The sequence below is a fragment of the Gadus morhua genome, chromosome 12 (genome assembly GCF_902167405.1).
Source record: "Gadus morhua chromosome 12, gadMor3.0, whole genome shotgun sequence".
Lineage (NCBI taxonomy): Eukaryota > Metazoa > Chordata > Actinopteri > Gadiformes > Gadidae > Gadus > Gadus morhua.
This window is the reverse complement of record NC_044059.1, coordinates 5,286,577-5,304,376: the sequence shown is the minus strand read 5'-3', so window position 1 is coordinate 5,304,376 and position 17,800 is coordinate 5,286,577. Positions and strand designations below refer to the sequence as shown.

General features: G+C 40.7%; 2 protein-coding genes across 2 annotated transcripts; both read right to left on the bottom strand.

The window, feature by feature from the left end:
• Nucleotides 1-91: 91 nt before the first annotated feature.
• On the bottom strand, nt 92-8,015 carry aldh9a1a.1 (aldehyde dehydrogenase 9 family, member A1a, tandem duplicate 1). The gene is made up of 12 exons (XM_030372780.1): nt 7,738-8,015; nt 7,204-7,361; nt 6,883-7,028; nt 5,600-5,729; nt 4,978-5,112; nt 4,261-4,457; nt 3,389-3,529; nt 2,584-2,772; nt 2,069-2,156; nt 1,646-1,787; nt 890-1,002; nt 92-357 (listed from the first exon to the last, which is right to left on the bottom strand). Exons 2-12 carry the CDS (start codon nt 7,340-7,342, stop codon nt 263-265), a joined length of 1,515 nt encoding a protein of 504 aa, XP_030228640.1. The 5' UTR covers nt 7,343-7,361; nt 7,738-8,015; the 3' UTR covers nt 92-262.
• A 6,369-nt stretch (nt 8,016-14,384) lies between these two features.
• On the bottom strand, nt 14,385-17,493 carry tmco1 (transmembrane and coiled-coil domains 1). The gene is made up of 7 exons (XM_030373273.1): nt 17,276-17,493; nt 16,648-16,725; nt 16,482-16,541; nt 16,215-16,261; nt 15,849-15,916; nt 15,384-15,528; nt 14,385-14,880 (listed from the first exon to the last, which is right to left on the bottom strand). The coding sequence occupies exons 1-7, from the start codon at nt 17,343-17,345 to the stop codon at nt 14,782-14,784; spliced, it is 567 nt and encodes a 188-aa protein (XP_030229133.1). The 5' UTR covers nt 17,346-17,493; the 3' UTR covers nt 14,385-14,781.
• Nucleotides 17,494-17,800: the final 307 nt, after the last annotated feature.

Genomic DNA, 17,800 nt, shown 5'->3' with positions numbered 1-17,800 from the left:
CGTGCAGTGTGCCCTATCAATAAAATTGCGTCAGGTATTATGAATTGATTGTGTTCACCAATACAAAAAAGACAACAAAGAGTCAACAGAATTATCTTAAATTTCATTTATTATTATTATTATTATTATCTTTATTCACCTGGCTGCTGCAGCTCTTCCGGTCAGCTCTTTTGTGATCAGCTCTACTGACGCAGTGCGTGTGTCAAAATTATGCCATAAAGTAATACAGTGCTGGAAAAACCGGAAGTGAGGGAAGAAGTGTCTAAAAGAGGCTGTCGACGTCGCCCATCTCCACTATCACAGTCTTCAGCTGGGAGTAGTAATCCACCGTCGCCTGGCCGTTCTCCCTGCCAAAGCCTGCCAGAACACCGCAGTATAAGTACTATAGAGTACTACAGTAGGATCAGTACCAAACAATGTGTCAAGTACTACAATAGGATCAGTAATACACATTGTGAAGCACGACAGTAGGATCAGTAATATAATTAGACCAGTGAAGTACTACAGGAGGATCGGTACTACATATGGTCAAGAACTATCAGCAAAGTACTACGAGTTCAGTACTACATATGGTATGCATGCATTTATATTATACATGTATACATACATTGTGAGGTACTACAGTAGTATTTATACCAACCATGGTGAAGCCCTAGGAGTTGGATCAGTACATCACCTGGTAAAGTTTCTTTACTGTACAGTTGATAGGGTCAAGTATAATGCTATATGTTAAAAGAACATCCTATTCACTGAAGCAAAACATCGTATTGAACAACAAGCTAATACCAGAGAATAAGACTGCGCTTTTATTTTGAAGAACACTAACGTGTAACAAATACCAACAAAACGGTTTGACTGGCAGGGTTCCTACTGGAGGGGAGGGTCTCACCTGACATCTTGTACCCCCCAAAGGGCACCTCCACGGGAGAAATGCTGTAGGTGTTGATGTAGCAGGTTCCAGCCTCCAGGTTGGCAGCCACGCGATGAGCGCGGGAGATGTCCCTTTTGGGTGCAAACAGACCAGGCCTCTCATGACTACACATCACAAATGGGTCGAGACAACAGCTTACAGAAGGAACATTATGTCAGAGATGGATCATAAGAGGACGGGTTAGACTCTGCCTAGCAGTCCATTTGGACACACACCACACCAGAAATGTGTATGTATATCCAAATTGCATAGTAGAAAGAATGAATGCTATGCCAAACATACTTTAGGGATGATAACATTGTGTAATAGCACAACATTTATAAAAAAGGAAGAAGCATGAGACATATAGGGGTAAAATGGGAGCACTGCTCTTGTGCAACAAATCGAATGTCGCAACCGTTTCCACAGTTCTTTCGCCAATCGGTTGATCATCCATTTCCTGAGTCCAGAAGGTCAGTGCGGCTGGCTGTATGTGGCTATTCAATTATGATATTGTCAGGCGTTCAGGAGTTAACGCCTGGCAGACTGAAAAACAGACAGCAAGACAGACAGACAAACAGATTGGGGAAAACGCTGGAGGGCTGCAAAGTAGTTTTTGTAGCCAAAGGAATGCAGTCATAGCGTGCGGTGAGCGCGAAGAAGACAAGCAGAGTATAAATCCATCGGCCTGCTGTCGGACTGAGTGTCTTTGAGCGGTCCAGATGATGGTCTGACCTGGTGAAGACTCCGGAGGCTAGGCCAAATGTTGTGTTGTTGGCCCTCTGCAGGACCTCCTCCTCAGTGTCGAAGGGCAGAACAGACATCACAGGGCCAAAGATCTCCTCCTTCACGCAGGTCATGTCGTCCCTGCAGTTATCTTCACGTTGGGGGAGAAGACGAAAAACTGTTTTACACTCTGGCCAAGTGTTGATTCAGAGAAAATAACAAAACATATTCCATTAATAGTAATTAAATTTCGTCCTAGCAGCCATTTTGTCACTGAATGTTGGTAAGGAGCAGGTAGTGTTTAGGGCGTCTTGATCAAGCATGCCCAAAGGTAGGCTGTAGACATTGGGGTTTGTACCCCAAACCTTTCTGACGGGAGTTGAACACCCTAACCACTAGCCTAGCCACCAAATATTATGTTGAAGAACAGACCGAGAACACAGGGGGACATGAAGTAGCCGTTCTTCAGTTTGGGGTCACTGGGGGTCAACGGTTCTCCGCCACAAAGAACCCTCGCTCCCTGCAACAAAGAAGAAGAGATATCATTTATTGATTTACTAGCAGTATCAATAGGTGCTGTACTGGAATGAGCCAGTTCACAGTCAGATATGATAAGGATTGCACAAGTCTTGGGAGAGCACCAGTAAACATTGACTTCTGTGATTAATCCAACGATGAATCGTTTTGCCACAAAACTTTGTAGTCTAATTCCCTCCACATCTCTGACTAGCTTCTCTTGTTATAAAAATGCCTTGAAGATAGTTTAGAAATGTGTTTGTAGTGTAACAATGTATTCTACTGTATTGTATCAATATCTGTAGTGATCCTAACGCATCTGATAATCTGAGTTTAACCAATCTAATAATCTCAACAGATCAATTAAAACACATCTGACAAACTGAGATCAACTGATGGATCTAAAACAACATCTCACAATCCCTTCACACCTCTTTCTTGGCCTGTGCGACGAAGCCCAGGACCTTGTCCAGCTGGGGCTTGCTGATAAGACCCCCCATGCGGGTCTCGGTCAGCAGTGGGTCTCCCACGACGATGGCCTTGGTCCTTTTCACCACCTCCTCCAGGAACTGGGGCATGATCTCCCGCTGAACAAACACCCGGGTTCCATTGGTGCAAACCTGTTTTACCATGGATCAGATGACAGGTGGATTAACAGGTCCAAATCTTTTAATGAGAATAAAGATGAACAAAGCACCCTTTTGCACAAACCAGATTGAGGGTGTGCGTTTAACCCAGCAGACCACCCTATAAAAGGTCTGCTCTGAAGCATAGCCATGGGTCTGGCTGTTTAGTTAACGTTCTACTAGTGGCAAGGTGGACTGCAAGTCTTTGGGAGCTACAATTACAGACAGACTAAACATTAACTTACTGCACTTTCTGCTAAACTCTATCACCAGGTAAATGAAAAAGGAATACCCTTCTGGTCACTAACATGCCATCTCGGAGGTCAAACATTAAGATTTTATTAGTTTAAGGCCCTAAGGAAGACTTCAATTGTTCCTTTAAAGCTAGTGTAGCATATATACCTACACATAAAACCTCTTCAAAATCAACACAACAAAACAGCACCAAATGGCTATTAGAAAAATTGGAGAATAGTGAGATAATTCTCAATACTCGTTCAGTAAAACTTCCTTTACCACACACTTCTAACCTCAAGCTACCTACAGTGTCTTCAGATGTATGTGAAGCCCAGTTCCTTCCAGGCCCAGAAACTACTGGACTACATCCTACCTGGCCCTGAGTCAGGAAGTTGGCCATCAGCGCCCCGCGAACAGCGTTCTCCAGCTCACAGTCCTTGAAGATCAGCAGTGGAGACTTTCCCCCCAACTCCAGGGTCACATGCTTCACCGTCTTGGCTGACATTTCCATGACCTGGGGAGATCCAACGACAAACACATCCACTGACTGTCACCAAGGTCCAGACTACTCTTCTGAATCAGTTACCTGGACACAGTTTCAAACTTCTAGATCGTATCATTGTGAGACAAGGGATGTATTTTTATATTTTCTCCTTCAAAACACAAAAGATAATCGTGTTGCTTTAAGACATCTAAAGGATAATAAATAAACGACAATCACTTTAAGTAATGTCAAATTAAGTATAACAATGTCAATGAAGACAAACATTTTGATACCAGCATCAAACCAAAAGGTTTTGATCGCTGGTTTGAAAAGATATGGGGTTAAGGCAGACCTCATTATTGAGAAAGTGGGGCTGGGCGATTAAATCGAATTTTGATCGCGAGTTCGATTTTGGCGTCAAACGATCACAATATTAACAAAATCTTTTTATTTTTTATTTTTATGTTTTATAGAAAGGGCAGAACAGCTTGATAATATCTGTACATCATTTAACATTGGAACATTTTCTTTTTGACCATTTTGTGTATTTCTTTTAAGGTGAAGTTACAAAAAAAAGAGTCATACTGAAAATTGTCATGTTTTCAAACTCAAAAGTAATCGTTTGAATAATCGTGATTTCAATATTGACCAAAATAATCGCGATTACGATTTTTCCCAGAATCGAGCAGCCCTATAAGAAAGCAGACCAAATTTAACAAAGATTCACCCAAGATTCCAGAGAGCACATGGCAGCCACGTACCTTTTTGCCAGTAGGCACGCTGCCGGTGAAGGACACCTTGGCCACGTTGGGGTGGTGGCACAACAGACTGCCGGTCTCCGCTCCGCCCTGAACCACGTTCACCAGACCCACGGGGACCCCCGCCTCGTGGAAGATCTCTGCTAGGATCACTCCCGTCACAGGGGTCATGGGGGAGGGCTTGAAGACCACGGCATTGCCTTTTGGTGGATGGTTGGGTGGGAGGGGGGAATGCATAGCGAATGAGAAGTGCATATCCATCCCAACTCCTCACCTTCTTCCACCCAGATAGGGATAGTGACTTGTGTTGTGTCATGTCTATATGTATTGAGGTATAGATTGACTTTGGCTGTCGTTGTCTTGTTTTCTAATGATTCTGGTTGTTCAAATGTGTCTGTTGAATCAGGTGAAGTGGTAGCACTGTGAGAGCGTCCTGATCTCTGAGAGCCTATTCCATTCCTCTGTGCAGATCAGTCTGGCTTTGAGCCTGTTGAAAGCCTCTTCCAAAAAATAAAAGAAATGATGGGACCAACAAGCACTAGCGGGGAAGTACGATAAAACAAAACAAAGCTCAGGGGAGAGTTTCTTTACAAGGAGCGACGAAGTATGCCGAGTCTCAAAACAAAAAAGAGCAGGAAAAAACCTGACCAAACAGGACTCAAGCCTCAACACAAAAAACTAGAAATAAATAAAATAACACACAAACAAACACACACTGACCACAAGCGAGAGCTGGGGCACACTTCCAGGCAGCGATCATGAAGGGGTAGTTCCAGGCCAGGATCCCCGCGCACACACCCAAGGGCTCCCTCCTGGTGTAGGCAAACGCTCCCCCAGGGAGCTGGATGTGCTGGCCTACACACACACACGCACACGCACACGCACACACACACACAGTCTTATTTTATACCATGTATAGCTCTAGTCATAGGTTCTACAAATAGGGTTAGGTTATAGTTCAAGATTTGGGTTGTATCAGAATATGCTTCTAAGTTAGGGTAATTGGTATATATGTAGCTCTAGGATAGGTTCTGGATGAAGATATAGTTCTATGTTAGGGTTCTGGATATATGTAGCTCTAGGATAGCTTCTGGGTGAAGATATAGTTCTAGGTTAGGGTTCTGGATATATGTAGCTCTAGGATAGGTTCTGGGTGAAGATATAGTTCTAGGTTAGGGTTCTGGATATATGTAGCTATAGGATAGCTTCTGGGTGAAGATATAGTTCTAGGTTAGGGTTCTGGGTATATATGTAGCGCTAGGTTAGGTTTATGGTCTAGATGCAGTTCTAGGTTAGGGAAATGGGACTGATGTAGTTCTAGGTGAGGGTTCTAGGTAGTCACCTGACAGGGTCGGGGCCAGCCCAGCGTAGTACTCGATGCACTGCCAGGCAGCGTCGATATCATACTCTGCTTCGGTGATGGTCTTGCCGTTGTTGATCACCTCCAGCTTCGCGATGTTGTCTCGTCTCTCCTGCCGACAAAAGAAAAGAATGGAAGGTTACGGCAATACAGGCAGTGCAATTAAATGCAACACATTTTCAAAAGATAAGAGTTTAAGAGTTCAGGATCCTATCTTGTGTTTATAAAGAAGACATGTCTTCACCGATGACCCACCGTTCCATCACACGTGGAAAACTGTAAAAAACGGTAGCTCTTTGTACATGCCACAACCCATTTATGTAAATGTTTTGATGAGAGTTAACACTTGATTGACTGCTGTAGTAAACTGTACCTATTGATGTGTATTTCTTGTATGAAAAAGTCTTTAATTATTGTATGATTTATTCCACAAAATGGAAAAGTGTGTAGCAAAACATGTGCTACAGGCCATGTATCGTCCTACAAGGTACCCAGAGAAGCCACCTAGGTTGTGTACCTAGGTGGCTTTTCTGGGCACCTCCAAAGACAAAGGATGGAGAGTGGTGATGATGAAGCCGGATAATTTTATGTTTTGTAGGATGATACTCCCTGTGGCTCCATGTTGCCATGGAGGAGATCTCTCCTAGAGTTTGTGTGGTGATGGGCTGCTTTAACCCGTGTCCATTGATCGCTCAATGTGCAACATGTGTGTAGCCTCACCCAGCCCCAGAGTCCCATCATTCAGACTCAGCCAGCGGAGGCTAAACCCGCCATCATCCACACACACCTCCACACAGGGCCTTTTGGACAAATATCATTGGTGTAGTGCAGGGGTCACCAACACAGTGCCCGCGGGCACCATGGCGCCCGCAAGGACCATATGAGGCGCCCGCAGGCCTGTTCTAAAAATAGCACTACTCATTCTTGAACAACGCATAGATGAGTATCATTAATCATTAATAGTAATGTATAACTAAAGGCAAACTGAGCAAATTTGTTATTTCAGAAGAGTGTATAGAACTGGGTGCCCGTCGTATGACTCGGTGCCCATGAAGTAGCTCTCAGGTTCAAAAAGGTGGGTGACCCCTGGTGTAGAGCATTTGTTATGGAAGTATGATAATAAAGTCCTCTCCTATAGAAGTACTGAATGGCCCCTCACATGACAACATAATGAGGGAATACCCGCCCTCGGCAGAAGTACTTTCTACCCCTGCTCTTGTGGCATCACGGGTCCTGCAGGGTCAGTTGAAAACCAAAAGCTTTACCCTGATGATGCGGGCGGCCTCCAGCATGACTCGGGACCTCTCAATGCCAGCCATCTTGCTCCACTTCAGATAGGCGGCCTGGGCGCTCTGCACGGCCTGGTCCACTTCCTCAGCCCCACACGGAACCATCTGGCACAACACTCGCCCTGCAATGGCACAGCAGGAAGATCAGAGACGTTTTTCGCAGCTACCCAGAGTAAAAAGGCTGAATCAACTCTCATTGTATAATTTATGAATTCATACATCAACTTTTAAATTCCACATTTTAATCCATTGAATAAATTTAGAATAAAAATAGATTGGTAACCACTACCCCCCTACCAGTCGCAGGTTCGAACACGGGTTCTGTCGTGGCACCATCTTTGGACTTGATCCGACGGCCACCCCAGTAGTTGAGGTCGTCTGTGACCACGACGGATCCGGTCGATGCACTGGGCATTGAGTCAACAAGCTGGGCCATTATGGTTGGGGCTAAATAACTTCATCAAGGGGAGAGCAGATTAGATAACACAAGAGACATTCAGTTTTTATTATACTTTTGCACGCATGGTTGCACCTTCGCCGCTGCAGCCCCTCGACTGTGGAACAGCCTCCCGGACCACTTAAGGGCAACACAAACACTAGCCTATTTTAAGACTGGCCTAAAAACCTTTTTATTCATAAAGGCATTTCCTACTTTTTAAAAATTTGTATACTAGCACTCTGAGATTCTGCTAGAATGAAGAGTGCTCAACAAATAAAATGAATTATTATTATTAAACATTCCGTATACAACGGAATGTAACTGCACATTTAGACATGCATTTGATAATATCAGACGACAGTGCAATTAAAAGTGTACAAATAAATACATACCAACTGTGAAACTTCAATAGTCAGCCACGATCCGATCCGCTAAAAGAGGGTGACCGCAATGTTAAACTGCGTTACAAAACACGTGCACCGACACGCCTACTATTAAGCCCCGCCCTTGCCTATGTCATAACCCAACGATTGAACCTACAGCAGGATTACTGTGTTCATTTAGGAAAATTTGATTATTATCTCAATACAGCCCACGCGGTACACAACCGTGGTGAAGTTAGTTTGATGTTGGATAGTCGACAGATATTCGATTACTCATTTCGTATGGAAAATTGCTTTTTGCTCAATAGCTTCTGAGATATGGGACCCAGACACCCCAGACCAATGCAGACCTGTCCTGCTATGTGGTACTAGCAAGACACACTTCACTAAAAATTCATATTTTGAACCTCCTATTTTATTAGATTTTTTTAAAAGATCCATTCATTTCCTATGGCTTTTTGTTCAACAGCTTCCGAGTTATGGGACCCGGTCCCCGGACACCCCAGACCTATGCAGACCTGCCTGCTTCGTGGTACTAACAAGACACACCTCTTATTTTGCACCTCCTATTTTATTAGAATTTTTAAAAAATCCCATTAATTTCCTATGGAAAATGGCTTTTTGCTCAATAGCTTCCGAGTTGTGGGACCCAGACACCCCAGACCAATGCAAACCTGTCCTGCTATGATGATATACTAATCAAACACACCTTAATATTTGTTTCCCCACTTCAATGCTATTCATTTTCTAAAGAAAAATGCAGAGCCTTTCTGGTGTATTTTTTGGTTAATTTATTTATTAATTGTACTCTTTTGCACCTTCTATTTCATTTACAATTCTTTTTTCTTCCAGATATCAGAAAACAGATTTTTGCTTTACCTTCTACCAGGGCCACCAGCAGGAGCATTTGAATGGAACAAAGTATTGTTTCATTCAGCATTTGGTTGCTGTTTTCATTGACCATTTCATTACGTGAACTTACCCAAAAAATATCTACACGATGCAATGCATGGCATTATGGGGCTACACAAGCCCGGAACTGTGCCTACGCTGGATGCTACAATATTGAACAAAAATAAATTTTCAATAGAAAATGAATGGATTGTCTTTAAAGAGGCACTATGAAAACATTACAGTTTTTCTCAGTCGCTTTGGTACATTTCTCAGATCAGAATTGAAATTTGCAAAGCAGTAAGTGCATCACTCAAAGCAATGCGTTCAAATAGCAAAACACCATGGATTACCTGCAAAGCCAGTCTCTTGCTCAAAATCCTTAGTTCATCTCTCAAAAGTAAATATCTGTTTCAATGAACATGTCAGTGCCATCAGAATGACAAGTCCTTGTGTCATTGTCTACGGATAAGACAGTCAAATTGCTTAGTCATGTTGTCAATATAACAGTGTACTCTGGAGGGATGTTCTGATGTAAACTATGGCTAAAGTTTGGAAGACAATTATTGTAAATTGTAAGTTACACCTTAGTGTATGTGGGAGATTGATTGCAAGAGAGCTTTGACTGTTTGTACTGTAATTTTTTGACAGGCCATGTCATTGCTAGAAATGTGTACATAGGAACATCTCCTTAAGGTAAACTGTACATGCATTGCTGTAGGAATTACAGTGCAGTCATCCTACAACTCCTGAAGGATGCAGATCCTGTCTGTTGGGCCACAAATTCTCAGACAATGTAACATTGTGTTGTGCTCCAGCTATATGTTTACTTGCCAGTTCATGGTTCAGGAGATGCACCTTTGAGCTATTCCAGTACTGGTTGATCGTTGGTTGATCTAACGCTTCACACATTTCCCTTCTTTAGAGAAAGTCAAGATTCACCTGGCAGCAATTGACCAATTCAGGACATATTTATAAAAAAAGAACAAAGAAAAGAGTCTAATGCCAGTGTATAGAAATGTATAGAAAATATGCTTGACATATTATGACAACTTGTTCAACCATTTTGCATGTGAAGACTTATGCAATTAACTAATACCGAAATGTTGTGGGGGTGAGACTATTCCTGTTATGTTCTAATAACATGGTCACACTGTGAAACATGGGTTTGCTGTATGTTACTAAATAGTGGTTACGGTTCCTTTAAGAGACTGATTATTATGGGATGCGACGTGACGTGTAATGCGCGGGTGTTGATCGACACATGAAACTGAAGTAAAGAAATGGAGTGTACGTTCTGAAGCAACACGTGTGCGTGTCAGTCTTTCACACACAACAATTCCATAGAGACCATTACAATACATTTTGATCAACATGACATAAGCAATTAATAATGTAGGAAAGAGCAGAGAATTGTACATAATCATGTGCATGGATGTACCAATGCATTTGCAACGTGTTCAAATAAATGAGAAACTGTTTTTTTTGTCATGTGCACAAGTGACACACTGATGTGAAGATTGAACAGGTCGTTTTGAGAATTTCAATTCTGATCTGAGAAATGAACCAAAGCGACTGAGAAAAACTGTAAGTAAATGGTAGACTACAGACTACAGACTACAGGATTCCAAAGGTACTCAGCATTCCACCATTCCCCCCCCCTAAGAGTCCATATGAAACATTAATGAAATATGAATGAAGACGGACACAATTTGCAAATAGTATTATAACAAATAACATATAAATCTTTCTTTGAGATTGTTGGGGTAAATCATAAAAAAGATTTGTATGGTTATATCTGTTTTCTATAGCAGAACCTCTGACATGCAATAAAAGTACTTGACAGGTATCCACAGATGACAATTCATTCAAGATCTAACTTGTGCTTGGCCTCAGTGGTTCTTATTTGATTACCGTATGGATTGTAGGTGAACGGGTATTTTTTCCCTATCTTCAAATAAATTACCCTATCTTTAAATGTACACGCGTCAACATTTCATTTATCATTCCTTATTGATCTACTTTGACACAGACATATAATAATAATAATAATACATTTAATTTAGAGGTGCCTTTCAAGCCACCCAAGGTCACCTTACAGAGCATATAGTCATCATACATTTTTTAAAAAGCAAGACATTGTGGAAAAAATAAATAAATAAATAAATAAACATAAGCAATAAGAAATAAAAAAACAAAAAAACAATCAAAACAGTGATCAGTTAGACGTTGTGTGCGAGTTTGAACAAGTGAGTTTTGAGTTGTGACTTGAAGGTTGAAATGGTGTCTGACTGTTTTATGTGTGGGGGGAGGGAGTTCCAGAGCCTGGGTGCTGAACAGCTAAATGACCGGGCACCCATTGAAGTGAGTCGTGATGTGGGGATACATAGTAGTCCAGCAGAGGTTGAGCGGAGGGAGTGGGAGGGAGTGTATTCTTGGAGGAGGTCGCAGAGATAACTGGGGGCTAGGTTGTGGAGAGCTTTGTAGGTGAGGAGTAGGGTTTTGTATTGGATGGGGCTAGGGCTCAGTTGTATTTCTAAGATCACAACTAATACCCATATTACCAACATGTTTGTAAATGCCAGAAAGAGAAGAACAAAATCCATGCCTCTGTCACTCTGTTACTGTACTAGACACAGTTATTGTGTCTGTTATATGCTGATCTACAGAGTCTCAGCTTTCCAAAGAGCCCATGCACTTCATTAGGAGTAGGTGAGAACAGTGGAATACAATAGAGAAGTCAATTCAAGTCAAGTCTGGTTTATTGATACAGCATTTAACCCAATTTTAAATTGACCCAAACCTCACAAAATAAAATAAAATATATATACAAGATAATAAAATACAAATAATTAAATAAAAGGGAAAATAAATGAATGAATAGAATAGAGGCATAGAAAAAGATTGAAAAAAATCATCAAATGAATAACGAAGATAAGAATTGATGTCAAATAAATAATGATGGACTGAATAATTATTGACTGGTGAAAATACTAATACTAGGCTGATGACACTGGTGATACAGTTGATAAAATAATGATCAAACAAAGACAATATGAGGTGGGGGTGGGGTAGGTAGGGGGTGAATGAATAATGCTGATGAAGATGATAAAATAAACAACTAAATGGAAATTAATTAATGTTAAAGGCTAGGGAAAAAAGATAAGTCTTTAAATTAGACTTAATACTACTGATAGTGTAGGAGGATTGTATATGCATAGGGAGGTTATTCCAGAGGCGGGGGGCAGCAAAGAAAGCCCTATCAGCTTTGGTTTTAAGGCAAGAGTTTGGGACAGCCTGTGCTGAGAGGAAGATCTAAGAGGTCTAGAATGACAGGGACTAAGTGGGTCTCTTAAATAATGGGGTGCCAACCCATTAAGGGCTTTACAAACAAAAAGCAAAACTTGAAAATCCATTCTCAATTTGATAGGTAACCAGTGAAGTTGGGCCAAGACAGGAGTTATGCGCAACTGATAAGGACAGTATTGGCGCATTGCAATTTTGGGAAAATGGCCTGCAAGACATATAGTGTGGTGTATCTTATTAATGCTACTCAGCAGAACAGATTGACATTGGTCTGGGTGTCTGGGTCCCATAGCTCGGAAGCTATTGAGCAAATGCCATTTTCCATAGTAAATTAATTGGATTTTTAAAGAATTCAAATAAAATAGGAGGTGCAAAATATGATTTTTTAGTGAGGTGTGTCTTGTTAGTACCACATAGGACAGGTCTGCATTGGTCTGGGGTGTCTGGGTCCCATAACTCGGAAGCTATTGAGCAAAAAGCCTTTTTCCATAGGAGATGAATGGGAATCTTAAAAAAATTAAATAAGATAGGAGGTACAAAAATATGAATCATTAGTGAGGTGTGTCTTGTTAGTACCACGAAGCAGGACAGGTCTAACATTTTTATGGGGTGTGGGTCCCATTACTCAGAGCTATTGAGCAAAAAGCTGTTTTCCATAGGAAATGAATATCCAAATATCTGTTGAATATCCAGCATCAAACTAACTTCACCACGGTCTATGCACAAGTGTCCAGAGGAGAAAGGGCGGCGGTCAGACGGATTCGTGCCTGTATACTTATGCCTTCAGGACATCCGCTGCAATTTCCTGAGGGTGTTATTGAGTTCCCAATATCGCTGCTGGACATGGCTTAGTAGTTGGCTTCCCAACCTGATAGACACACTCATCTATAAGAGGTAGAGGGTACAAGTATATAGGGCAGTGGGGCACTGAAAGTTTGCTGTGGTTTAATAACCAAAAGACACAGGGAAGTACAACTTGGGAACAAGGTTTTTCAGTGTTTTCCGGTATATACTGGACCTCAGACTCACCCCAATTCTTCCCTTCCATCTCTTCTGGTGACACCCAGTGCAGGGATTAAAGTGAAAAAAAATCTTCTGACTGAAATTTTATTCGCGCTACAGCCAAGTCACGTGCAGTGTGTGAAACATGTTCCAGGTTAGGTTAATTGACACCTGCTTAAGAAATACAAATGTATAAGACGTCAGCACCAAATGCAGCCATCACGTTTAAATGCTCGACCAATACTGTTTTACAGGAGGAGGATTTTAAACAGCTGTTCTTTTGCATCTATTGCAATTTTTTTGTTGTCTTTTCAATTAGACTCTAAGATTTTTTTTTTGCAAAGCTTGTCTCATATTTTACTCTCTAAAAAAGGCTTGCCATCGTTCCCCGTTTCCGTCAGCCATGCCCATCTCCATTTATTTTTTTGTGTTTTATCAATATCCGATACATCAGAGCCGTCAATCATTATAAGGGAGTTCATACTAGCTTAACTTTCGCTCTGACACTCAACACTAACACAACAAAGAGACGTAAGATGTGGCGCGAAAATGGTGTGTATATATATACATTTGTATATAATATATTTAATATATATTTAATATATAATCGGGATGTACATTAAAATGCTTGTGTTTTCAGTCAATTTTAACGGTAGACCTTTTAAATACTCACTATATAATTTGACAATTTTACCGGCGTTGACGTATGACGACATAATACACGCGTGTATTATGTCCATGTTCGAAACTGCATACTACCGTACTGCCGACTACATACTGCGCGGTATGTACTGTATACTGCATACTGAATGTGGGATTCAGTATGCAGCATACAGCAGACCGACTGCACCGCAGTATACAGTATGCAAGTTTCCCAGAATGCATTTCGCGGCAGCGGTAAAGCTGCTAAAAGCTGTTTTAATTCTCGCTTCAGTGCTGTTAATACATCACTTTCTTAAGTTTTAATATTTTTTTATGCGAGAAAGTACCTATTTAGATCCTTAATATGCGATTAGTTTATCCAAATGACGCCTGTTTGTAAATTTGTCCCGACGTTATCGGAGATGTGAAGTGGCCTCTGTGAACTCCAAATGACGGAAATCCGTCGTAGCGACGGAGAACTTTAATCCATGCCCAGTGACCCCCACATTTATATGCTCAGCTAGTTCTTGTTATTCAGAGGATAACCACAAGCCACGGCACATCTCACGCTCTACCAGAACAGTAATTGTCAATCTGGCACACAGATACCCAGCTTACTGTGCACATATGGGATGAGGGAATTCCTTTAAACGTTCTTAGTAAAATGTCCAGAAACTATATATACAAATATATAACACATTAATTTAGCAATGGCAAATGTGCTTTTCCTTGATACTTTTCTTGGTCTACCAGCACAATAAATATTCATGAAACAAAAACAATTCCAATACGACTTAGATCAAAAAAGCACCATGAAGTGTATCAATAAAACTTTATTACCTTCTTATAAACAACAATTGACAGTAATACTGTTGTATGAAAATTATGATAATTCATCTTCAGAGCAGATAAACAAAACAGCATCAGCCATGTCACTTAAAAAAAACATCTAAATCATTATTATTCAACATCTCTGTGGAAAGAAATCTAAAAAAATATTAAATAAAACAAGTTATTAGACCAAAAATATGACCATGACCAGTGACACCGGGTGAAGGTTAAATTCCACGCAGTGCATTATAACCCGGCTGGGAGATCCACTCGGCACAGAGTTTGTCACCGCTGAGGCGGAGACAAAGACACACGTGTATTGAGGAGCGTGTGAAAACCGCCAGCTGTTGTTGTCGTTGTTGTTGTCGTCGTTTTGGTTGTTTATGAGAACTTGGCCGCCTGGGGAGGAGGTCCCAGGAAGCCGCCAGCCTGCTTGGTGGCCGCTCTGGATGGAGCCAGGCCCAGCATCTTCTGAATGTTCTAGGAAAAATACAAGAAGTATGATGATATATGTAACACTCAATCTGGGGTTAGGGGTTGGTGTTAGGTTTTTACAGAGACACAAGAGCTTATTAAAAGAGAGAAAAAGCTGATTCACTGCTTTTGAACACAAAGGGACAGAAAAAGCTTGACCCTGGGCAGACTGGAATGCATGGGGATGAACAGAGGGCTGGTTTTTAATATTGAGCGATCAATAGGCAATCCATTTTCATGCTAACAAAGACAAATCTATTTAAAAATGTATGAATCCATCCTCATTTCAGAGTACATTACCTTTTCATTCAGTAATTTGCAATTATATTGTAGTAGCCAAACAAATTACATTCTATCCACTCAGCAAGTGTCTAAATAAACAATTGGACAGATTACAGAGTCTCAGGGCATCAATACACAGATGTTTCAAGTCCATATTAGAAATGACATCCTAAAGGAGTCTTCTGTATTGAATATTGGTTTGAATTTAGGTTTTCCTTCCTGGTTACCTGTCTGATAGACATGGTGCAGAGGATGTAGAGGAAGATGAAGGAACAGTCGGTGAAGTCCTCCCCCAGAAGGTTGCGATGGGACAGGCCTTGGATGTAGGAGATGGGGGTGAAGGGCAGTTTGGCCACGACCCTTCCGTCAAAGCTAAACACAACAGAACAATAACACATTGTTACAAACCGGATAGAAAGTACCAACCCAGAGGGAAAGTAGAAAACTATCTCTAGAACTCCACGTCTATTACTTACTTTCCCTAATGTTTCATTAAGAATTCTTTATGATGCATGTTAACATCTTTATAATAAAATCTTTGTAGGAGAATATAATGATCAAGTAATGTTACAGCTGAAAAATGAACACAACACTATTCTCATTGATAATTCATTTTTTTCAATAGAAAACAACAATAAATATATAGTTTTGACTAAATTTTAATTCATATTTTATAGGTGACCAAGACTCACATAGAGTTGAACATGCCCATCAATGCAGTGAAGCAGAAGCCGATGGCGAACATGGATTTCATGCGAACCTGGAAAAAATAAAATGAATAACAACAATCAGTTATTTAAGGTACAAGTAAGAAGAAACTTTATTTCCAGAAGACCAAGGTTGGTGGTAAGTGATTTCGGTACAGAATGGTTAATCTCTGGGTGCACAAAAACCCACTCCCAATACACATGTTATCATAATGAGCATAGACCTTAACGATTCCACACAGAGGTGTAAGGCCTATGATACTAGATTGTACAGAATATACTATTGTTTCATATAAAATAAATAAGCATGTCAATTTCCAAACATATCATTATAAAATGGGTATATCTTACCATGGACAAGTCTCGATTGTTGTTCTTCAGTTTCTCCTCTTGTCTCTCTGTATAATAAATTCAGCAAGACAAAGCTCTTGAAAAACTAATTTCAAGAAATATACACCCACATCTTCACTTGTTTACAACACAAGATTGTTGAATGATAAACACATTAGCTAGTTGATGTTATGTGATAATATGTCAGTTGCTGTTATGTCAGTTACTGTTTGTAAAAGATTTAAAGAAAAATGTATTAGAAAGGATGATGAATATTATAAATCTTACCAATTTTTTTCTTCTGCTGACGTCCAGCAGACTCTGTGATGGTCTCCTTTTTCTTCTCAACTGAAGGACACATTTTACATCAATCCAACAATTAACAATGTTCTCAGGACCACACATTTGATTAATCAGCTATGTTTTACGATATAAAACCAAAACAGGCACTCACGTTTCTTGCTTTGCTTCTCGACCTCTGCCTTCAGCCGCTTGTACTTCTCAGTGCGATAAACCAAAACCCATGTAATACCTGCAGAAAGTAGGCAAGGAATATAGGATGTTATATTTTTCTGACATTTTTAATCAAAGTGTCTTCCAATAGCCTGTTCACAAACGTTCTTAGTATGGGTTGCCACAATAGGAATCGAACCCCTTAACCCTGCTAGTGTCAATGCCATGCTCAACCAGTTCGGCTACTCGTCTCGAAATATATGGATATCGTATTTAAAATACGAGGATCTAGACTTGACAAGGACACCACAACACAGCCAGTCATCTGAACATTACGCACAATTGACATTATGCGTTTAATTTACAACGTTTGAAAGCAAAAAAAATAATAGATCTCTCCCAGCATGATTTTCTCCAGAGACGAGGTCAGTAATATAATCGTGTTAGATCCTAGTAGCCAGCAATGGTGGCTATTACAATTACCGTTATCCATCAACGTCACCGAATGTATGAATAAAATCCAGGTCTACTCATTCAAATATCCAGATTATCTTTGAATCAATGCTTATCGTGTCCAACCATTAACCGGGGATTATATGGTTGTGGGGGTCCACTTGTCCCTTCGTTACCTTCGGCGAGCAGTGCTGTGCAGACAGAGATGAACACGATGAGGATGGTGTCCGCGAACATTGTGCTCATGATTTTCTGTCCGATACACTGAATGAAACCACTGAGATATTAGTCAAGAGATTATGTTAAATAGAAAAATCTTCGACACATTACACCGAGCACAGCGGTTTCGGTAAGCACAGTCAGCCTTCCCGAAAGGTCAAAGGGCCTTCTAATACTTCCGGTTCGATCTGGATCTCTTCCATCCGGTGACATAAAGTATGAATGTTGGACATATTCAAACTTATTCATAATATGGTTAGATGACACAAAATAATAGGAACAATTAAATAATGTTGAATAATAATAATTAATGTTTAGAATATTGTATTGTTTATTTGAATATACTACGATCGTCTCTCTCTCTCTCTCTCTCTCTCTCTCTCTCTCTCTCTCTCTCTCTCTCTCTCTCTCTCTCTCTCTCTCTCTCTCTTACACACACACACACACACACACACACACACACACACACACACACACACACA

Coding starts and splice junctions, on each gene's coding strand:
- tmco1 (XM_030373273.1), bottom strand. CDS start 17,345: ATGAGCACAATGTTCGCGGACACCATCCTCATCGTGTTCATCTCTGTC. Junction 15,529..15,848: donor ATGGGCATGTTCAACTCTAT/GTGAGTCTTGGT, acceptor TGTTGTGTTTAG/CTTTGACGGAAGGGTCGTGG. Junction 14,881..15,383: donor GCACCATGTCTATCAGACAG/GTAACCAGGAAG, acceptor TATTTTTCCTAG/AACATTCAGAAGATGCTGGG.
- aldh9a1a.1 (XM_030372780.1), bottom strand. CDS start 7,342: ATGGCCCAGCTTGTTGACTCAATGCCCAGTGCATCGACCGGATCCGTC. Junction 5,730..6,882: donor AGGCCGCCCGCATCATCAGG/GTAAAGCTTTTG, acceptor TTTTGTCGGCAG/GAGAGACGAGACAACATCGC. Junction 2,157..2,583: donor TCGCACAGGCCAAGAAAGAG/GTGTGAAGGGAT, acceptor TCTTTGTTGCAG/GGAGCGAGGGTTCTTTGTGG.